At 40.0% G+C, this 23,842-nt stretch overlaps 1 protein-coding gene across 1 annotated transcript in view; it reads left to right on the top strand.

Moving 5' to 3' along the window:
- The window catches only part of COL9A1 (collagen type IX alpha 1 chain), a gene marked incomplete at both ends in the record, with an annotated part of 67,541 nt that overhangs the window by 10,058 nt on the left and 33,641 nt on the right, over positions 1–23,842 (top strand). The window contains 13 exons of the mRNA XM_080342428.1: positions 163–559; positions 7,917–7,994; positions 9,172–9,192; positions 10,294–10,368; positions 10,925–10,960; positions 11,063–11,125; positions 12,971–13,024; positions 13,651–13,686; positions 19,070–19,093; positions 19,402–19,455; positions 21,152–21,205; positions 22,917–22,949; positions 23,043–23,099. Of these exons, the coding sequence (XP_080198554.1) occupies positions 163–559; positions 7,917–7,994; positions 9,172–9,192; positions 10,294–10,368; positions 10,925–10,960; positions 11,063–11,125; positions 12,971–13,024; positions 13,651–13,686; positions 19,070–19,093; positions 19,402–19,455; positions 21,152–21,205; positions 22,917–22,949; positions 23,043–23,099 (982 nt within the window). The remainder of the gene's footprint in view (positions 1–162; positions 560–7,916; positions 7,995–9,171; positions 9,193–10,293; positions 10,369–10,924; positions 10,961–11,062; positions 11,126–12,970; positions 13,025–13,650; positions 13,687–19,069; positions 19,094–19,401; positions 19,456–21,151; positions 21,206–22,916; positions 22,950–23,042; positions 23,100–23,842) is intronic.

Genomic DNA, 23,842 nt, shown 5'->3' with positions numbered 1-23,842 from the left:
AAAAGACATCTCATTTGGGGACTCTGCATGCAGAAGAGCACCGATAAAAGCATGGTTGAAATGTAGTTTCTCTGAGTAACTGTTTCTCATTACTCTGTGGTGATACGTGGAACTTTTCAGAACAAATGTACAACAAATGTACTGTATTTTGATCCTACACAGTGCCATATATTCCAATGGATTGCCTGATGAATATTCCTTTCTAACTACTTTTCGGATGACTGGGGCCACACTTCAGAAATACTGGACTATTTGGCAGATTCAGGATTCTTCAGGAAAAGAACAAGTTGGAGTGAATCTTAATGGTCAAGTGAAAAGTGTTGAATTTTCTTATAAAGGAGCAGATGGAAATCTCCAAACTGCATCATTTTTGCATTTGCCTTTCCTGTTTGACTCCCAGTGGCACAAGCTTATGATAAGTGTGGAAGCAAACAGTGTCACGCTTTTTATTGACTGTATTAAAATAGAATCCTTAAACATAAAACCAAAAGGGAAAATCAGCGTTGATGGCTTTGCTGTACTTGGAAAACTCAAAAATAATCCTCAAATTTCAGTTCCGGTAAGTTCTAAAATCTTTTATTACTGCAAAAAGTGTTTTATAGGATCTCTATACTTAACCTTTTTTTTTTTGTGGAATGTATCTTCAAATGTTTTCTGAAAGCAAAAATGGTGGAAAATAGCAACTCCCTGGCAGGTAAGTACTAGCTTTGCTTTTAATATTGCACATATATACACCGTATGAGGTAAGGCATGACCCAGCTTATGTGTAAGTTTCCATAGTGAAGTGTCTGAGACATCCACACTTCCATTACTCTGGCTGGGTCTGTCAGTTGGATGTTTCTTTGCTTATTTCATGTGAGGCTTGAAGGAAGACTCAGGACATGGACTTGTTGTCTGTAACTCCCACAGAAGAGAGCAAAACATTAATTAGGCAAGAACTGGGACCCCTCTCTCATATGTGTGCATCGACCATCAGCTAGAGATAATTAACTGTGTCTCTGGCAGAATAAACATTTTAAATAGTAAATACAAATATCTTCTGTAAGAGAGGTTGATGGAGGTCCTTTGTGATTTAATTTGCTTTTCACACAGGAAGTAAGAGACCCACATTTAAATCTCAGTGCTAAATCAGTGATTATCATGAATATCTTATACCTCAGGAGACTCTCTAAATCATTGTGCCACTTGGTATGATCATGTTGACAGTGGCTTTTCCTCTTTGATTAGCTTGAGATTTTTTTTCCAAAAGGCTGGCCTGGAGTTGACAGCTAACTCTTAAAGAAGGTTCTTGTTTATGAACACGATGAGGGATAAGTGCAGTGTCAGAGGACAGAATCAGTCCTAACAGAGGGCCCAGCAGAGCAGAGACACAATATCTACCCACCTCCATGTCTCTTCTCCTGGGCAGCTGAGGACATCCCACCCTTGTATCCTGGCTTCTGTAAATACCTTTGTTAGATAGTTAGCATTCCCTGTATGTTGCAGCAGATACTTAAACTCACTGTGGAGTTGTTTCTTTGTTCAGTGTAGCAAGAGCAGGTAGTGAAATGCTTATTTTATACCTGGTTAATGAATTTGATACCAAAAATATCCTCTTTGTGCTACTACATTGTGAGGAAAGTTGTTTTCATGAAGAAAATAATATTGGGGGTGAGATATGGTAAATATTGAGTGCTTTTGTCCTCTTCAACTAAGAAAACAATATGAAAAACCTCAGGGATTTTATTATTTGATTATCTGATCTGGTTTCTGAGATGAGTGATTAATAAAAAACACAAGTTAGACACAGAATCATTTCTTCAAAAACAAGGATTCCTGTTGCCTGTGGAAGTAACAATTTGGAGTGCCAGCCTACAAATGGAGAGAGATGTGGTTTAAGGTCACCTTAGTAAGAACTCTCTGCTGGTGCTCTGGCTCACTTTTTGGTCAGGATTAAAGAAGTCAGGAAAAGCAGCAGAGAACATTTGGAATTTTATCCCACTCTCTTTCGAGCCCCTGTTTTGCAGAGACTTGCTCTTTTCAGCAACACATAAGCACAAGGAACACAGATCAAGCTGGCTCTTCAGGCAGCTGGTGAGGGAAGAGTGTCCAGCATTAAGTTCTGCCTCATCTGTGATTAAGCACTTACATCATTAGGCACTAGTGTGAAGCTACCTGAGGTCAGGGAAAATGTTAAGTATAGGACACCCTCTTCAAAGATGAAACACACAATGGAATTGAGCAATTTTCACAATTCACCACTTATAATGCAAAATATTTGTTTATACTTTTAGCTTGTTTATGGAAAGATACAATAATATTTACTGTATTTTATGAAAAAAAACCCATATCTTCCCATAAGGAAGACCTTAAAACAGGAATATGATGCATTTTTTGACAAAAAGAATAGTGAAGCACTGGAGCAAATCATCAGGGATGGAAGAATGTAAGCATGACATTGTATTTTTAAACCAGGTTTGGAAGTCTGAAAATACACTTAGACAGAACCATGGGTTTGAAATAAGATTCACTAGATTGAATTGTATGGCCTGTGCAATGAAGTCAGAACTGACAATGTTAGTGGTGCAACCTGATATTATAAAAATGTAGATTTAGGAAAACCATATTCTCTGAAATTATGATTAAGTAAACACACAATCTGATGGACTAGAAATTTTTAAATGGCTGTTTATATTGCACAAGTTTCTCTTTTATCCTGTGCATTTAGTTTCTCTTTAAATGGAGTAAATGAATCTATGGTTGGGGATATTCTAGGCTTATCCTTTAACTTTATTGACTATACTCAGTTTAAACATCTCACAAGCCTTGGTTATTTACTATGTCCCAGGCACAATTTCTAATTTATTCCAGGGCATTGTTGAAGTATATTACTTCCAGTAGTATAATTTTTAAAGGACATAAGTTGCGTGTTTCCTATTCTCTCTTTGCAGGAGTCTGTGAGTGCTCTATTTATCTTGCAGAATAGGTCAACTTTTCACAGGTGCACTGTAATACATGTCATTTTAAAAGAGATTCTTTATTGCTTGTTGTTACTATGATTGCCTAGGAGAGTAATAGATAGAGTTCCATTAGAAACTATGGCTTGCATTTGAGCCTTTAGAAAGATTTATTCCAGGATTTCTGGAATGTTTTATGGAGGGCAAATTTTTATACAGGTTTACAGCTGCATTTCGACTTTTTTAGATAAAAAAAGAAAATAGTTCTTTTTATCTAAAAGTAATTCAAATAATCCACTATAAACTCCAAACAATACAAGATATATCATCATTTCAAAACCGAAAAAGAACTTATTTCCTAAACCATGTGTTTTCCAAAGAAAGGTAAGGGCATTCATTTCTTCCTGCTCAAAGATTAACTGCTGTGAGACGATATAAATTGCCTTAGTTTCTGCAATTTCAGAGCCATTACCCCAATTTTGTCATAATGGACACTAAATACTTTGCTAGAAATGACATTTAATGCTGCTAACTAGTTCAGGGTAGCTCCATGACTTGTAATGCTGATGAAGAAGCTGCTTATCAATATTTGCTGAACAGGGATTAATTTACACCATAGAACAGATTATGTGTGTGAATTGTAAAAAGTCACGACTCAGTTTTTTTTCACGCTGTGAAATCTCACATTCAGAAGCCTGAACCCCTGCTATGGAAAGTCAGTAACACCAGAATTTGCTGTAATTTTGTAAGACTTTGAAAAAGATGTAAAGGGAGTGAAGCTCCAAAACCCATTACAAAGATGTAGAAAAATGGATAAAATGTGTTCAAAGTAGCTCTAGAATGAGATATGTTTAAATATGTGTAGCTTACTCTTGGCCACTTAACAAAAGCATAGAGTTGATAGCAGACTCCCTGCAGAAGAAGAATAGGTACCATTAACAAGAAAACTGTAGAAAACCTTTGCCTGAGAATTGCTGAGCTGAGTTGTACTTTCCCTGAAGGGGTGTCTTCCCCTGAATCACCCCCAAAGCACCAACAGCCCGGCCAGGCACAGGGAGCCATCTCTCCCAGAAGGGACTCGCAAACGTGCTCTGAGGGTCACGGTTTTCCTTAAAGCCTACAGCACTGCTGAATGCTTTCTTATGACTGACACTATGCTGAAAATACTATTCTAGATATTTAGGTCTCATTTACATCTAACCTTCACTTCTCTCATCTAAAGCACTAATAAGAGCTGAATTGCATAGTTGATACTGAGATGTGTAAGGCTGTGGGCATTTGCAGGCGTTTCTGCAGAACTTAAGAGGACAAAACAGTGAACAGGCAGACATAGCTGATCCAATTACATCTGTGTTGATTAAGAAATAAGAATTAAATGGAAATCCTGTAGGAATCTTGGAAAATGGATGTCAGAAATACTGACCTACAGGTCTTAAACACCTCTTGGTCTTAAAGGATTACATTTTAATAACTTTGCTTTATGATTACCCTTGATTTATCTGAGGTTAATTTCTGAGAACTTTGTACCTGTACTTCATCTTCAATAACACTTCATTTTTATATCAATACAACAACTACATGAGACATCTTCAGAATAGTGGTGTTCTTTAAAACAGCTAAATATAAATCAGCTGAATATAATCAAAAGATTCTTGTGAAATACTGGTGAGGGAAAAGGTACCTTGACAGCAAGGCTAGGACATACTGGCCCTTCTCTCACCTCTTCAAAATCAGTTGGAGGCCAGTCACACCTTTTACTACATCACCAACAAAAGAGTTCTATTTTTCATTTTAAAAAAGTCGAACAGGTTTAATCTCATTTTTTGATGTATATAGCCTCAAAACAGTAACAAAAGCTCTAGGCAAAAAAAAATCTACAGAGCAACACAGTTTATTTATTTTTTTTAAATAATGCTGCCTGACTAGGGAACTGCGAACTAAGAAATGTCAAATTAAAGGTGCATGTTCAAAATACTTCAACTCCCTTTACATTCACATTACAGTACAGTGTTTTGTAAAAAAACACGAGGTATTTTTTCTGCATAGGAGGCCTGCTTCTTTTATTCAGAGTTTATTTTCCATGTGTCTTAAACTTGAGGGAGCACCAGGCCTTACTTAAGGCTCACCACTCAAATCCCATCTTGAACAAAACAAAGTGATTGGTTGGCCATTCAGGAATATTGGAAGAAAACATATGGGGCACTAAAAGGATTTTCTGGCTCAGTGAGGCAAGTTCCCACTGCAGCAATCACATAATCTCATTAATAAATTTATCTCTACTTTAATATTGATTATGTTCAAAGTTGAAAAACTGGGTTCAGACTTTAAAAATGAATACTCATCTGTTAGTAGTGTTTTCTTAAGACACAGATGTTGGCACTTGGACAGTCATGCATCGAAGTCTAACACAAGCTAGTAATTAGCATTTTATAATCTCAAATCTTTCTCATCTTAGTACAGAAGCCAAACACACACACCCTGAAAAAGAAGGAGGAAAAGAAACAAAAAAAGGCAATGATTATCTACATAAAAAACCCAGAATGTGCTGATGCAGATATTGGCTGCTGGTGATATGTCTTGAAAGTAATTTTTTTCAGTGTTTACAGATTTTGTACCATGTTACAAGTTGAAAGCACAGCTCAAGACTATCAATTTCAGTTACGGTTGTTACTGATCAGCCTTTTTTGCATAACCTGTACCCAGATACTTTATTTCAGGCATCCATTCCTTCCTACTTCTCTCTAACGTGGCTATTTTGACTTAAATAATTTGTCAGCACTGTTTAAGAGCTATGAAGCAAAAGTAGGCTCATTTGGTGGCATCTGTCCACCTTTTCCACAAAGCCACCCTTTCTTTCTTACCACCTTCTCTCTCATTTACTTCCAAACTTACAGTTTCTGCAATATGAGAACCATTTCCACAGCCTTGCTCATTCACTCTTGTGAATGAGAGAAGCATTCTAAGGAAAGAAGTATGGATCACAAAATTTCAGTTTAAGTACAGATTAAATTTGTACAGGCAACCTTAATTATGGTATTTCCTAACTACTAAACGGATGACTCTTAAATTTCAATATTACTTAATATAATTTTAATTTAATGTTAAACAGACAAACTGAAAAAGTAGAAAATCTGTCACTTAAAACCATATCTATCTTGTTTTAAATCAGAAATAGATTATAAACTGCTTTAGAGGCAGTTATGGAGTTCTTTCTCTCTGCAAGTGAGCTTCAGACATGAATAACGTAGAAATTGAGGACTCAGAATCTAGTTGTATGGTATTATCATATAGGTATCATTTGATCCCAGTTTAATGCCTTTTTATGAACCCCATTCTTCAGATTCCAGATACTCTCTTATTTTTATTATTGTATTGTTGCCTTGTAGTATTAAAATACAGTATACATTCAGTTCTTTAATATGTATATTATGACATTCAGTTGTCTATTATTAAGGACTGGGAAAGGTTTTAAAACCAGAATTGGATAAAGGAGGTAGAGAATCAACTCACAGATAGTGGTGTCAGATAACAGGTAAAAGAAAGGCGAGTTCTGCCTCTTCTGTGCTATATTCTCAGCACTCTGGAAACTGATGACTGCAAAGCAAGCAGAACAGAGATGTGATAGTGAGGATTTCAGTAGTGGCAGCACTGAAGTGGTGAATGTGAAAGCAAAAAAACAAAAAGCAGCAACTTGTGGTTATGTGTATGTCTTGCAGAGATCTTAAAGGACTTCAGACTCAAAGCATTTATTAGTTCTAGCAGTCAGTATACAATTAAGTGAATGTAAGCGTGATGGCAGAAGAGGAAAGCATCTCAGAATGACAGTTGGCCTTCTGCGTTGGTTATGGGCTGGGACTGGAGAGAGAAATGAGATATCCCAGAGGGAGCACAGAAGGCAGCCAGGAGGCACTGAGACATTATGTTGTGGGAGGTCTGGTGGGGAGCTACTTTAGCTCAGTAGAATAAGAAGAAAGACTCAGAGAGGCAAAGAAATAAGAAGTGAAAGTACTGGAACACTCATTTTTATTTTCAGTTTCTCAGGGAAAAAAAAAAAAAAAAAGTCTGAGTATTTTCCATATGAGGGCTCTATGTTATAACAAGAAAAAAAAGAATTCAACTCCTTAGCCATCCATAATGAAGAGAAAGCAATAGGAGCCTCTGAATTTTATCATCAAACAAAAAAAATCTCTGGATAAACCACTCATTACTGGTTCATAAGCCAAGCTGATCCTGTGTGATGGGAAGGGAAAACAAGACTTTAAAACTTAGATACAATAAATATGCACAATTTAATATGCTTCTGGTACTTAAAATTCCACGTGATGCACTATATATCGATGTATATACCTCTGAAGCTGGATGAGCTATTCAGTAACTTTCAGCAGAGGGTATGTTTTCTAATCTACATAGCACATCAAGGGAGACTCAGTTGCAGTCTCTGAGGTTTGCCTTAATCCTATGTTGTTTTCCAGTGCCAAATACAAATGTTCATGAAGATGTGAAATTCCACAGATGTACATCACTCAGCTACAGGCTGTTGGCAGTATGCATATGATCGTGCTTTTTGAACTTCTCACACTTAGACCACATTTCAGTCCTCAGACCTACCATTCTTCATGGGCACAACTATCCACTTAGAGAAAATGATTTTGCCTGTCCTTTAATAAAACCATCATAGCATGAGGAAAAGTGTCTGTGCTTATAAAGAACATGTAAAAATGACACATGATGAATCTCACCTTCTCTTTAAATCCCTCAACAGGTTTATGTCCCATATTTAAAAGTTCTCCAGAGTTAGGAGTGGGAGAGCACAGGATGGGGCATTAATCTGGACTGAGCTCTCCAATACATCCATCGCTATTAGCATGAAACACCTACCTCTTAAAACGTGTCAATAGCTGACCAGTGTTCCTCCTACTACACCCTCGGCCAGTGCGACCCCTTGACCCGAATTAACGTGATCTTTATCTGCTTTGCCAGTTCGAAATCCAGTGGATGCTGATTCACTGCGACCCACTGCGACCCCAGCGCGAAGCCTGCGGCGAGTTGCCGGCCCGGGTAAGCGCCCTGTCCTGCAGTGCCCTGCCAGCCCCTGCCCTGCCAGCCCCTGCCCTGCCTGCCACTGTCCTGCCCCTGTCCTGCCCTGCCAGCCCCTGCCCTGCCTGCCCCTGTCCTGCCCTGCCCCTGTCCTGCCCTGCCTGCCCCTGTCCTGCCAGCCCCTGCCCTGCCTGCCCCTGTCCTGCCTGCCCCTGTCCTGCCCTGCCTGCCCCTGTCCTGCCCTGCCTGCCCCTGTCCTGCCCTGCCTGCCCCTGCCCTGCCTGCCACTGTCCTCTCCCTGCCCTGCCCTGCCAGCCCCTGCCCTGCCTGCCCCTGCCCTGCCTGCCCCTGTCCTGCCCTGCCAGCCCCTGTCCTGCCCTGCCTGCCCCTGCCCTGCCAGCCCCTGTCCTGCCCTGCCAGCCCCTGCCCTGCCTGCCCCTGTCCTGCCCTGCCCTGCCAGCCCCTGCCCTGCCTGCCCCTGCCCTGCCCTGCCCGCCCCTGCCCTGCCTACCCCTGTCCTGCCCTGCCAGCCCCTGCCCTGCCTGCCCCTGCCTTGCCCTGCCAGCCCCTGCCCTGCCTGCCCCCGTCCCGCAGCAGCCCACAAGGGGCCTCTCTTTTTGTCCCCCTTTCTGGGCCGAGATGCCTGTTTTTACCATACCTGCCTGGAATTGGGTGCCTTTAGAAATCCAACCCCCTAGAGCAGCTGCAGCAGCGGCCTCATTTTAACCCTTCCGTGACTTGCTTTCTGTGCCCCCCTCGCCCTCTGCCTGGGTGGGAGGCCTCTGGAAGCCGTGCCTGGCAGACGGGAGGTGTTTCCGCAGCCGCCCGCCCGCAGCTGTCGCCTTACCGGGGAGCCTGGCGGCGGGGACCCGAGTCGGGGGAGGGCGCAGAAGGTGAGGGTCGGTGCCCAAAGCAACAGCAGCGGGGCAAAGGGTTAAGGCGCTGCTGGCATTCAGTCCTCCCCCTCCCAGCCTTCAGCTTTCCTCCAGTCCCCTCCCCAAGGCGCCAGCGAGCAGTGAGGGGCTGCAGCGGCGCTCACCTTTCGGCCGCCCGTCCCAGCAGCCGCAGCCCGGTCCCTCCACCGCCATGGCCCGGGCTCTGAGGCGCCTCTTGCCCCTGGGGCTTTTCCTGCAGGTTGTTTGCCTCTGCCTGGCTCAAGTAAGTTTATTCTGACTTTGACTGTTTTTCTCCCATGCAGATAAGCCAGACGGTGATCGAGGTAAGTGTGAGGGAAGGGACGGCGCTCTGTGCTCATGGAAAGGGTGTGGGTGATGAGAGCCTGAAGGCTGCTCTCTGTCATGCCCTGACCCCGAACCATTGGATGGTTTTCGACCCTTTTCTGCCGCCCAGTAGCTGTAGCTGCCCCTGATGTGGTGCTGACAAAAGGCGAGTTGACCACAGGGCGGTGGGTGTTGTGTGTGTGTGTACATGGTGCTACCTGGTGGGCACCAGCCAGGCACCCGGTGACATGACAGGTCTTGAGCCCCATCTACAAGTACCGCTGGATGGATTGCTGCTGGGAAGACTGGTGTGGGGAGGAAAGTGTCCAGAGCAGCAGCACAGTGGGGAGCGAGGGGCAGGCGCAGGGCCCCCGCAGGCCCGGGTTGCCCTCCCCTCACAGAGCACCGTTGTGGGGCTGCGGCCGGAGCTCGCTCCGGGGAGAACAGAGCCCCCCATTATTGGGACGGAGACCTGTAAAAGCCTTTCTCTCTGTTTCCACGGGCTGGTGGCGCCTCCCGCCGCCCCCTCGGGAGCCCGGCGCTTTGAGAAAGTGCCTCTGTAGATGCTAATGAAACCCTGAGGAAACAGGCGAAACTGCCGAGCCTGGCAGTAGGGACGGGGTTGTTTTAAATCTTCTTTGCTAGCACAAACTCTTAGGAAGACTGCATCCTTTGTGTCAGCTGAATGAGTAATTAGAGTAGCTTGGTGGATTTCAGTGTTTGATTCGCAGAGATCGCTCCTTATTTCTGCCAGCCTGTTGTGTTCACACCATGTTCAGATCCTGCTGGGGCAGGGGGTCGATGCCCCTCGCCTTGCCCTGGCCCTGCCAGCATTGCCAGGCCTGGGGAGGGGGACTGAACACCTCATCCCCATTCTGCCCATGAGGGGAGTGTTGCTGGTCATCGCAGCGACAGCTACGGTGGGATATAGGGTCTGTGGGTTCTGACATGCATGGAGTGAGGACACGGCTCCTCATCACAGCTGTGACCTCCTGATTGACCTGTAGAAGCCACCTCTCATTGTGCCAGTCCCCTTGCACTGACTCTTGCAGGTTTGCCAGGACCTAATTGCTCCTTTTTCTTTTTTTACTCCTTGTCAGAGAGGTCTCCCTGGTCCACCAGGCCCGCCAGGTCCACCGGGGCCACCAGGAGTTCCCGGTATTGATGGCATCGATGTAAGTGTTTCCCATGCTTTGCTGAGGAAATGCCTGGAGCTGTACCTGCATTGTCCTCGTGGTCAGCATTTGACCCCAAGAGTTTGGATTTGGCTGCAGATCCATGTAGGAATTGATGAGGCTCACACTCCATAGCAGGCTGGGTTGAGGGGAGCAGGTGGCCTTTCAGATTATCTCAGATATGGAAAATACAGGATTATTTATTTTATGTAATCAGCATCATATGCTGTGATTGTTTGCCTTAAATGGGGTGTAGAGCTTTTTTAATTCTGAGCTCAAAAGGGATTATATAGTATCACTCATACTAAGGCATGATAAGGTTTTGTGGTGTTGTTCCCAATAGGAGCTACCATGTATTTTCCCCCAGTTCCTGTCAGAAGTTTCTGTGATTATTTCTGTTAGCCTATAACAGAGATCATGTGGGTTTAATATTAATTTCCTACAGTAAAATCAGTTTAGCATTATTCTTGATAATCTGTAAATCAGTGTTTTTCATGAGGGATCATGAAAGGTCACCGTAACTGTGACTAATACCTTCTTATTCATATCTTGTTAGGGAGAGAGAGGTCCGAACGGCCCCCCTGGCCCACCGGTAGGTGATTTCAGCTACTTTGCATTTGATCCCATGAGTTTTTGAATTTTGTTTCCGCTTCCCTCTCTGAAACATGTTTAACTGTCCATTTAAATCCTGAAGGGTCCAGATGGGGATGCAGGCAAACCCGGATCCCCTGGCCTGCCTGGAGAGCCAGGAGCTGATGTGAGTACACTTGATTTTCTGGAATTTCCTCTTCCTTTTATTTTTCCTTTTCTAAGAAAAAATACCTGTTTTTAGTCTGTTTCTGTAGACGCATGACCTCCTTTTGAAGTCTCTGGCTTTCTCACAGCTGCCAGTGAGGCAGCCAGCCTCCTCTGGGCCTGCGGTGGTTGATGCCTGAAAGGGTGTGTGGAGGGGGTTGTGTTTAGTGTTATTTAGCCCTCGTTGCCTAAAATGGAGAAAATGCGAAGAAGAAAAAAATTAGACCAGCCCTATAGACCTGATGTTACAGTGAAACGTTACTAAAAAACCAAATAAACAACCTCCCAGACTTCAAGCACCGCAGAGCCTGCACCTGCTGATGTATCTTCCTTTCTCTGTGGAGAATAATATAGAAGAATAAAGTTCAACATCATCTGGTGTTGATGGCCTTTTAGGTTGTGTCTCTTGAATAAATTAGTGGAAATAAAAAACAACTTCATACATTTTTGGGAAACTCTTTGATATTTCTCTTGAGAGCAGTGTTTGAAAGCATGTCTTGCTATGAAGCAAGATTATTGCATTAGTACTTAGATCTTATGCCAGGAGGTAGGCAAGCTTATGTCTAATTTAAGTAAGTGGTAGAATACTTTTATAATTTAAAACATAAAAAATAAAGACTATATACAACAAACTGGTTTATTAGAGAATATTGCAATTTATGTAAGTGAAAAAGCCTAATATTTATTAAAGATTGCAATACTGTTAGAAGTTAGTTTTTAGTTTGCTTTTGAACAGAAGTTCAGTGGATGTGGAGCTGGAAGAGTCTTTAGTTAAACTGTTTGAATTTCAGATCTGTAAGAGGAAATGGTCTTGCCTTGCATGGTACATCATACCACTTCTTTTTCTCCTGAAAATAATACAAAACCACAACCCATTTTTACATGTCAAAAACTCATAAGCAGATTTTTAAAAAATAATGACTTCTTCTGATTTTCGCTTAAGGCATGGTTTTGTTTTCCTTGCCAGAATTCATGGTAACATAATCATGTAAAACATAATGTTTAAAACTCAGGTTTTGATATTTGTTCACACTTGCAAATTCCCACATATTAGTGGATGAGTGAAACTGTAGTACTAGAAAACTGTGTTCTGGAATGCTGAGCCTTTTTTTTTTTTTTTTCACTTGAAGACAAAACATGGGATTTTTTTGTACTCCCACTGTGCATTCAGCTTTTAATTGGGGTTTTAGATTTATAATACCTTCTTCCATGTTTAATTGGTGAGGCAGTTCTGACTTCTTAAATCTCATTTTTTTTTCACAAACTATTTCAATGTCAGGTTTAATAGACTGAGTAAAGATACTGTACAGTAATTGCTTGTAATGATCGTGTAAGCTTTTGAAAGCAAATTATCAGAGAAAACAAGGCTTTTCTTATTAATATCTTATTAATATCTGGGAATTTTGAAGCCATGTGAGATGGTTGGAAACAAAAGAAAACAAATGAACTCCAAATAAATTCATAGTTATAATAACATGACCGCTTTTTAATTTTAACCATCTGAACAAGTATGGTTCAAAAACTAACTTTTTTCTTTTCCTGTGAGATCTCATTTAGTTTAATTATGATTTAACTGAATAATTTTTGAAGGATAGATATCACAGGCACCGATGTTCGTCACCAGAAGCTAGTACTTTGAGCTTGGGCAGTTTTATCAGTGTGTGTAAATAGGCATCTGAATTGTAACTCTCCTGCAGCTACTTATCTCATTTGATAGCTTCATTATTCTATCTTTTAGAATGTTTTCTGCTGTGATTAAGAAAACCACATAACCTTTGCATTAACATTTTATATGTTGCTTCCAAAGGGACTCACAGGACCTGATGGCTCACGTGGAGCCCCGGGACCAAAAGGACAGAAGGTAAGAACAAAATTATGCATGAAACTATGTGTGTTCTTTTATTTTTTATTTTTTTTAAGCAAGACATTTTTTTGTCTCTAAGCAACAAATGCAGTGCTGCAGCATTTCTTACAGTATTAAAACATCTATAGAACAGAGACACACTGGGCCCTTTTCACACAGTACAAAGCAACTTCCGTTCCCCAGGCAGCAGTAAGGAACGGTGGTGTTACATTGCTGACATTAATGTTGAGCATCTTCAGTAATGGTGAGGCTCTTTGCATCTTGTAACATAATTATGTCATAGTAACACCCAGTGGGAACCTGTACAGTGAAACTTGACTTTATCAGCAATCAGACACAAGAAATACACATCAGAAGTCAGAGTAACCAAAATGTCTGAGTTGTTTGGTGTTTTTTTAGGGGGGGAAAAAAAAAGGCTTGAGGCTATAGCTTTTTAATATTGAGAAAGTTTTTCCTTTCTATCAAGTCCCACTGAAACCAACATAGCCTTAAAAATTGAATAATACTTTGCAGAATATGTGCACTAAATGATACCATCCAAAAGATGAGAGCATCTTCCTGTATGTTGTTTACAAAACTTTATGCTAATGCCTCTTGAAAAATTCAATTTTTGTCTTTTAAAGGGTGAGCCAGGACTGCCAGGTGCTCGTGGGCTGCCGGTAAGTAATAGATTTAGTATATGAAGAGGCTTTTAAGACCTTAAGATCAGTATGAAGAATTCTTTCCATTAGATGTAGTGAAGAAGAGCCAGAAACTATTTCTGAGGTTTCAAAGAACTCATGAGATACTGAAGTACTATATTAAGGAACCTTTTTGCCTTTATATCAAAGTGTGCAGGTATTACTGAAAGGATGTTTGGTTTGTATGCTATAGAAAAGCACTGTGTGTGATGTGGTCACAAGTTTTGGACACTTAACTTTGTTTTCCATCTCTTTGTGAAAATGCTGTAGAGGTGGGAGAGCTCATGTTTTATTTGCATAAATAAGTCTACAGTTATTTCTGTTTCAGCTCCTTGCCATGTGTTTAAATGGGGTCACTGAAGTGTAAATGTTATATTGGCCTTCCTGTTCTGTTCCATATGAAAACAAGACAAAATATGAGAAAAGATGTGTGAAGAGTACTGTTCCACTTGGCAAGCAGATGCATTTAATATCCATCTTTGGGGGCTGAAAATAATTGTGAATTTTAGGAATCTTACAGGGTTGAAGAGGTGAGTGATGGTTGGGATGTAGAAGCTTAGATTATATAAGAAACCAGGAAAAAACTAAAGGAAAATGAGTAATGGAACAAGATGACTAACTTGAAATTGTAATAGGGCTGCACATAATTAAAATTTAATTAAGAATTAGATAAAAATTGGATAAATTAACATAATTAAATAGAAGAGGCATTGTATTCTGATACAGCACTACTTGCTATGAAATTCTGTATCGTTGACTATATCTTTGTATTTTTGACCCTGTCCCATTAACTAATTAAATTTATATTAAACAACCATTTTGATGTTAGGCCAGGGAGGAAATTATATTGTTATTCTTGAAGACTTTGCATTATAGACATGTTCAAACTTAAGATGAATCATTCTATGTGGACATTTGCATTAAATTTTCATGGATGGTTTTTCTTACCTAAAAATCTGGAAAAGAGGTAATACTTTTATAATGGCTGCTCAATCTGTAGACTCATTATATGAACTGAATTGAGTCACAAAATTAGCAGAACTGATGTAGCTTCCATGTAGACTGAAAGCCCTACATTTTTTCTGTTAGGGATTTGAGCATCTTTGGTTCTGTTTTTCTGTTTGTTGTTTGTTTGTAGTTTGTTTTTTCCCTGCCAAATAGATGGGAAAATAATTTCTGGGTCATTTGCAATGCATTTTTAAATGTGTATCCAGGATGAAGATATCACTTAACTTTTTCAAATATGTTAATCAGATGATATGGGAAAAGTGTACCTGAAAAGAAGTACTATGGGAGAGGAAAAATCAGGGAATTAAAACTGAATTGCTGAAATACTAGGTTAAAATACTGTGGTATTTTAGCTCGTCAACTGAAATAAAAACTGACTTAGCAAAAATAGACATGAGTTTACTTCAACATTAACAAACTAATGTGAGAATGAATAATTTAAGGGCCTTCGTAAAAAAGTGAGTATATAAAATACGCATAAAGAAGGTTAATCTCAACTTAGAAGTAGAGATGTTACTATGGGAAAGCAGCAAACTGGACCAACTTGTCAAGGTAGAGTGCTGATTCCATTCAGAGCAGCGCTTAACTGATTCGGGACTTTTGTGACTATATTTTGAGACTGTAAAAGCAATAACTCTGATGAGATTTTGCACCTTTGTTCAAAGTTTAGTGATTTTTCATTTACCCTGAGCCTTTCAGTCTTAAGGTCATAATGCTTAAGTGCAGTCCAATAGGGATTGCCTTTGGAGTTGTTCTGCCTCTGCTTAATAAGTAACTGGACCTTGTATTTAAGGCTAAATCTGCAGGAATATTTTTTATGAGGAAATGAGAATTCTTAGTTATTTAAAGGTAAAGAAAAGATGGATATACCTAGTCATCTTGTATCATGACCCTTCTAATTATTAAGGTTAAGATTAATCCTTAGAGCTCACATTTTTGGAAGAAGCCTAGGGTTTACTTTTTTAGCTCCTTGGTTGTTAGCCCATATATACCAAATCCATATGGAAAGATTAATGCTCAAAATAAAACTCTTGGGGAAATTCCATTTATACAGGTTTTCCTTTTGATGAATGGCTTTAAGCTGCTGAAGAAATAGAGCAGTTAGTGAAGTTTTTCAAAATGGCCAATACAGGTCATGTCTCCTTTAGTGAAATTAAATTTAGAGTAATGAAATCTGGGGAAAAAAAAGTGTAAAAGCGGTAATGCTGGAGTGTGATGGTTCTAATTCTCAGATTCAGAGATTCTTTGATAAGCTCTTACTACAAGTGTAAAGTAATGGGACTGCTTAACCTTGGCAGGTCCTTGGTTTGATCCTTGAGACCTCCTTTTCCAGAAACACAGTGGTATTTATGTGTAATTATGCACTGCTTTGAATTCACTTAGTCGCCTTTTGGAAGTGGAGTAGTCTCTGGATGGTTGTGCAAAGACTTCATTTGTCACAAAAAAACCTTGCTTGTTAAAATGCTCAGTGTAAACAGTCAGAAGCCTTGGCTACAACATTAGTTAGTTTTAAATTGTTATTACTGTTTTTCAAGCTCATTTAGTGGAATTTATTGGCCACATTAGGACTTAAGGGTAACCAAAAGAAAAAATATTAATTATCTAAAGTTTTACATACATAATTTGATTTTCTGCTTCTGTCTCCCATTTGTCCCCAGAATGTATTCTGGTGATCTTCAGTTACCTTTTTTTACTCTCTCTTTCCTCTAGTTTTTTCTGCTTCATCATTTATTTTTAATTTATTCTCTTTATCTCACTTCTTTTGTGGATAGTCCCTCAAATGATAGATTTACAAAATCAGTATAATACTTCTGATTAATTCAAGTAATTTACCACTAAATACACTGATGTCTCTGATCTGGCCCTGGTAAAACTGGACCTGGGGTTGCCACATTCAGTGCATGTGTTGCACCCTTCAGCCCATTCTCTCTGCTAAGTTCCCTCTAACGTTTCTATTAGCTGATATATTGCTGGTGTTTTACAGATCTGACATATGGGTAGGATTGTATGTATTTAGTGATAGAGAAATTGAAAATATTGTAAGGTCTACTAAAGCACAGCTTCCAGCACAGGGTACACATACAAATACTGGTATGTGACTCTTTGTGGTGGGTGGCAGGGGGTCTGTGCTGACAATGGGAGGTACTAACCAGATCTACAGGGTGAGTGTCACTGGACCAGGTGGTTACAGATGGGTTCCTGCCCATGCCCCCACACTCCACATGCTCTTTGGGTCAGATAAACACCTCCAAAGCAGGCAGCAGGCATCTGGGAACCTAAGGCTGCAGTCCCAGGCTGTGTGGAGAGGCTTCTCCTTTAGGACACGGGCAGAGAGGGGAACATGGGCAGCTGGTTGGGATCATTAACTGCTCTGTGTAGGTCCTGTTAGAGAAGTTCCTTTTCTTTAGGTTTCCTGCTGCAGAGACTCAGGCATGGATTTCAGACATTCTTCTTAAATAAATACTTTATTTGCAAAGTGCAGCATTGAGCAGCAGGAGCTGGGTGCTGCCTGAAGAAGGACCCACAGCAGAAAAAAACTGGAGAAAATTGTACCCCCACAATCCAAGTCCCCACCTGCCATGTGTTGCGCCGGGCCAATTGCAGAATTAGAGTCTGAGGTCTCCCTGTTCTTCATTGGATCTCTTCTTTTTCGTCAGGTGGGCTGTCAATTACAGCTCTGACCTTCAGTTGCTATTTTGCACCTGCAACTGGAGAAAATAAGTTTTTGGTAATACCCAAAGCATTATTCTGTTAGACACCATTCTGTTCCTTTATTTATCTCCAGGGATGCAGCTCCCCTTATCTTCTAGCTTGAAGACTCTGAGGCCTTTTTTGCTTAAGAAAGCAGAAAGTTCAAAGGTTCATAGCTTGCAGAAGTTATACTAAGCAAATTTACTGATGGTAAGCAAGTTCTGTAGAAGTAGTTTCTAAACAAATTCTATTAGAAGCAGTATACCAAATAATTCAACAAGCTAGGGCAGTCTGTTGCCTAACAGTCCTCACTGGGCAATTGCCCTGGAGCTCTCAGCTCTGTGAGTTGGTCTGCTTGCAGGGAGTTCATGGCCAGAAGACTGGAGTAGCCGGGTGAGGGGGAGGCATGGATTGTTGGGGTACAACCCCTGCTGTTTGGAGTCCTAATTAGGCTGGTGAGGGGATGCAATGGACTGGGAACAGGAGGGGAATGGATTCTCCTGGGCCTGTGTGTGGGCTGGACACAGGAGCTGTAGCTGCTTCTTTTGGTATCACTGATGTTCCCTGCCACTGCTAGGGGCAGGTTAGCAAGGGGTACTCCCATGAGATCCTGCAGGTAGTTGGCTTCTCTCTTTCAGAGGCTGATGATATTATAATATCAGATATGTAGTGCAATGAAAGTTTAGTTTTTTGTAGTAAAATATAGACATACAATGAAATACACCCAAGGAACATTAAGTAATAGCAAAGGAATTATGTAGGTTATGCAAGATGGAAAACTTTACTTTCTGCTGTGTATTAAATGATTAAAATGGAAGAACTCTGATAAATGCATGAAATTTTCCTGGTGTTATACCAAGTTTTCTAAAGACAACCTTGCAGTTACAATCCTGGTGTGATGTTATGTGACTTTTAAACTCTACTCAGCCTGGACGCTTTATTACTTCAAATCTCCTAAAGAAGTTTGTGATTTTATATGCCAGTGTTTCATACACATCACTGACACTGTTCTCCATAAAATTATCCATTTGCTTTAGCAATGCAAGACTGAGGGAATTGTTTTCTTGGAGGAATTGTATTATGCAAATAGGCAGAAACACATTTAAGTCTTGGACACTTCTCATTGAATGATTCAGAGAAATACTAATGGAAAATATAAACAAGGACAGTTTGGTGTTCTTTCTGATTATCAAAAAGCTCTAGTTTAATGGATTTACACCTCAGGGAAGCACTGGCAAAAAACCCAAACCAAACCAAACCCCCAAAAACCCACTAAAAAGGACCTCTTTTATTATCAGTTTAAATGCACTGTTAGAAAGAAATTATAGAACAGATGTTTTTATCATGGTACTTGATAATTAGCTAAACCCAAAGGCTTTAATGTCTTCATTCCTTCGTGGAAGTATATGTGTTTGTAAATATGTGTAAATAAATGCTACTGCAAGGCAACTTAATAAATAATTTAATTTTTCTCCTGAAACTGATTACCTAATAATAAAATTGATATTTAGCATTAGTTAAACATGTTTTCAATGTGATTTTGCAGAATCAAACATTGTGATTTTTGTATTTTTTTATCCCAAATACTCCATTCCTGGCAAACAGCCTGACTAGGTGTGGAACCTTCCCCACATTTCTGACCTCTTTTTTTCATCTTTCACAGGGCAAGGGGCTTCTTGGACCACCTGTAAGTATCAATTTTACAATTAATAAATATACTGATTAATGAATCTGTCTAAATATTCAATAAAGCTATTATACTATAATAAAAAGCAATTCAGTGACAAACGAGACTTTTAATCCTGATGTTTTAGGTCTATTATGTGTGCTTTCTTCAGCTACTATGGAGGTTACTTAGGCCTGTGGTATATGGGGTAGGAATACTGGTGTCTGATGTCATAGTTGGTTGTTTCAGAGAGTTAAGTTTCACCCCTTGGATGCTTGTAATAGAAGTATTGTATGGTCTAAAAATACTGTTTAACTTGGTTGTTATAGGGTCCAGCTGGTGCAGCAGGACTTCCTGGGGAAGTGGGTCATGCTGGTCCACCTGTAAGTACTACCATGTTTGCTAAAAATGTAGGTTTATTCAATTACTAGAAGGTACTTATAGAAAAAATGAATAATTACTGTGCCCTTTAAACACTATTTGGATCATAACCGCACTTGAAAACATATTTTTTTCCTCTACAGTGATCACTGGTAGAGGAAAGATTGTGTTTGAAGCTCATCAGAAATAAGGAACAATTAATAGCACGAAGTCAGGAATACCCATTAGGTTAGAATTAAATGCTTCATATAGTGTCCCATACTCTACTTCCCCTCTTACTCAAGGAAAGCTAAAATTGAACAGCAAACCTGTCAGAAATACAGGAAATGTAAATCTGAACATTATGTTACTCCTCCTTCTCACATACACGTTATGGTACATGACCACATGCTATTTCTGTTTTCCATTTGCATATCAGTGTACATGGCAATTCAGTATTTCTTCTTAGTCTCATTTTAAGTATGACTCCATCTACTGACATTACCGTTACACTGTGCACTCAGTTTCAGCACATGGTCGTATTTTGGCTCCATATTTTACCACTGAAATGCAAATTGAAACCAAATGTTGTTTTTTTACTTGAAATCTGAAATAGCATAAAAATTTTCTTTAAGGAAGCCTACTTTTAAATGCATACCTCTCCCTGTGTATTATGCTCAGTCACATAAATTAATATAGAAATTTTAAAAACTGCCAATTTGTTTCAGAAGATGATGCATCCAGCTCACTGCCATGTCTGTAGCAAGGGCAATAATGGGTAACTAGGGCAGTGTATGGGCTATTGGTGAAATGACATTTTTCTGTCATACTGTTCCACATTCTGGCAGTTGGCAGTTCAGAGACAGCCTGAATCAGAAATTGCATCTGTGCTGCTTTATTCAAAAGCTGTATGTGAGCTGATCCTCCGTTAATGTAGTCAGTCCCTTTTTGAATCCCTTTATATCGTGAGCCTCCACAACACGTTGTGCTAATGAGTCCCACAATGTAATTATACCTTGTGTGGGAAAGAAATATTCCTTTTTAGTGTTTTTAAAGATATGGCTCTATAACTCACACATTGTGAGAATTACTGAACATTTTTTCTATGTGCATCTTGTTAATTTCCTGTATGATTTAATAACATATCAAAGATAATATGGAAATAACAGTATTAAGTTAAAAGGTGATTCCTGTCAGAATATTATATTTATTTAAATTAAAAGCATTCAGAAAACATAATTTGGAGAGGTTCTGTTTTGTCTTCTGAAGGCACTGGACATCAAAACTTCACAAACAGGAGAAGATTCTGACTTGATAAATTCATCTTGGGCTCTGAAAAAGGGGATTCTTTTTCTCTCTGCTATTTGGACATTTTTGCCAGTTACTAGGATTCTTTTAATTCAGAGCTTAATTAGCAGTTATGAGACAGAAGAGTGCATAGGTGATCCTGTGTTCAGTTGTTTCAGCTTTTTAAAGAATCTGAAAATGTATTGGGTTTTTATGTGGCTCTTATTCCACAATATGGCTCCTATTCTACTAAAAAAATCACTTTTCCCATGCTACTGTGGGACTCGTGTTGTGGGTTTATGTTTTAATTGGCTACCTAGCCTGTCTTTCTGTAGCTACTTAGTTTCTCACTGTTATTGTGTTGTATGAATACGTAACTTATGGTTGTCATTGTTACTATAAATCAACGAAATTATATTACCCTTTTTTTAGGGAGATCCAGGAAAAAGAGGGCCACCAGGGCCACCAGGACCACCAGGCCCTCCAGTAAGTGATTGACTTTAATAGGTGCTAATGTCTGAATTATATATTGTTGGTGCTTGAACAAAACTCCTCCTCAAGTCCTACAGCTGAAAACTGACTTCAGGATTTCAGCAGGCTATGTTAATTTCTATTGTCTAGAGGCTTGTGTTCAAAGCCTGAGATACAACTCATTTAATCATATCAACATTCAGTCTTCCACTTAGAGAGTTTCTAGCCTTCATGGTTATAAAAGATAGTTTGAAATGCAAACTGTGTAATTTCTGTCATGACGTTTTCCCATTTTTGCAAATGGTCTTAAACTGTAACTTTTACAGGTTTTAAACTTCCCTGTGTATTATAATATTACTGTAAATGTTGTCTTTGTTGGACCTCACCAGTAGTATTTCAGCAGAGGTACGCTTTTCTTTGTTAAGAGGAGAAAAAGTTAATATTTGGCTCACAAGCAAGAAATATATGCTCCCAGGTGGGTTAAGTTCTAATGCCTTTTTTGCAACCAGGCCTGCTACGTGCAAGGGATGTAAAAAAACTTTATCCCAGTGCTTTTCCTCTCTAGGGGAATGGTTATCTTCTTTGAGCCCCTTGGGAGGAGGAATGCGTGTTATGTCTTTGTCTTGTGGCTATTTACCTGCCCAGAGAGATCAAATGGAGCATTTGGCAGACACATCAGAGGCTGGGTGCTGTGAAATGCAAACTGCTGGGAAACGCGTGTCATACTAATGTCTTTTTAAAGCTGTACTGTTCCTCTGATGGACAGACCCTAAATCTATATGCTTTACTTATCCATGTTTCTTTTTTTCATGAAAGTTGCCAGAGAATTGGCAGAGGAATTGTAAAAAATGTGAATGGTATCGTAGAGAGGAGTGTTGATGAAATAAGTAAAAAGGAATTCTCAGTAGTGGCATATGCTACTTCTACTTTTTGACAGTTTTATGCTTTTTAGATTTCTGAAGTGCCACAATCCTGCTCCAGTTGATGACATTATGGACCTAAACATACCCTTAGCTTTTTCTTTTTTTTAATCCTTCTCTATAAGAGGAGACCAGTTCATTACTTAATCTCCCCTATGCTTCTTTCTGAAACAGTGTGCTCAGTCTCACTGGACTTTAAAGAATCCAGTTGCTGCTGTGAAATTATATTTCCCCCTGTTGTGCCTCATAAGCCTCCCATTAGCTTCCATCAAGTATTTGATTTAATGTGAGGAATGGCTTCTCCCCACGGAGTCCATGTCATTGTACACTGAGGTCTAGTTTATTGCAATTCCATTAACTGACAGTCTTCTCACTTGTCTACTTATACTTCTGTTGTTCTCTGTAAAGATCTGAATCTTTTGCTGGATGGCAGTAAGTTGAAAAAGTAAAAGTTATCTTTATTACAGAAATGGTCTTCAGTTCTGTTGGAAATTTATGAGGTTTGGATATATCTGCTCTACATTTAATAGAAAATATTTTTAGGTAGCTTGAAAAACAAAATAAATATTTTGTTTTTCAGAAAAGTTGATCTAAGTTAGAAGACAGGTATTTGCAGATACCTGCAATCCTACAATAAAATCCTACAGTTTAGGTGTTTTTCATGTCAGAAATCTTTTGGTTGATTATACTTTTGATTCCAGCTTTAGATAATAGTATTTTCTGTTTTGTCTAATGGCTACGTTGTCTAATGAGTCAGGTCTGGTTATTTCTCTTTTACTAACTTTGTTTAATTTAATTTAATTTAGGGAACAATTGGCCTGCAAGATGGTGACCCATTGGTAAGATAACTGTCCACTTTTTTTTTTTTTTTAAATAATCTCAGACGACATTATTCAAACTCTATGGTACTAACTATGTGGATCCTTTTCCAGTGTCCTAATGCTTGTCCACCTGGCCGCCCAGGACATGCTGGCTTAATGGGAATGAAGGTAGGAGAGTTGGTTTGTTCAAGCATTCCTTACAGAGATGCTGTCTCAAAACACTAGGGAGGGTAATTGCTGGTTTGACAGAAGGGAAGTTCACTGTTAATTTCAGAAAACATTGCATAAGTGTGGATGCTTAGGGTTATTTCAACTCTTGACTGTCAAAACAACCTCTCCTTGTAGAAATCTCTTACTGCTGCTGTAATCTTCAGTGTAAAATTTATGCAGGCTACTGAAAGGATTAGAGCATGTGAAGGATTGCTTCATTCTCTTTCTGGACCATTTGTAGTCTGTGAATTGTATGAGGTTCAACAAGGCCAAGTGCCAGGTCCTGCACTTGGATCATAACAACCCCAGGCAGCACTACAGGCTCAGGGAAGAGTGGCTGGAAAACTGCCTGGTGGAAAAGGACCCGGGGTTTTGGTTGACAGCCAGCCGAACATGAACCAGCATTGTCCCCAAGTGGCCAAAAAGGCCAACAGCATCCTGTCTTGTATCAGGAACAGTGTGGCCAGCAGGACTAGAGAAGTGACTGTGCCACTGTACTCAGTGCTGGTGAGGCCCCACCTTGAATCTTGTGTTCAGTTTTGGGCCCCTCACTACAAGAAAGAAATTGAGGTGCTGGAGCGAGTTCAAAGAAGGGCAACAAAGCTGGTGAGGGGCCTGGAGCACAAGTCTTATGAAGAGCGGCTGAGGGAACTGGGGCTGTTCAGCCTGGAGAAAAGGATGCTGAGGGGAGACCTTATCAC

The sequence above is a fragment of the Nesoenas mayeri genome, assembly GCF_963082525.1.
Source record: "Nesoenas mayeri genome assembly, chromosome: 3".
NCBI classification, from domain to species: domain Eukaryota; kingdom Metazoa; phylum Chordata; class Aves; order Columbiformes; family Columbidae; genus Nesoenas; species Nesoenas mayeri.
The sequence above is the reverse complement of the archived record's forward strand: the minus strand, read 5'-3'. Positions and strand labels throughout refer to the sequence as shown.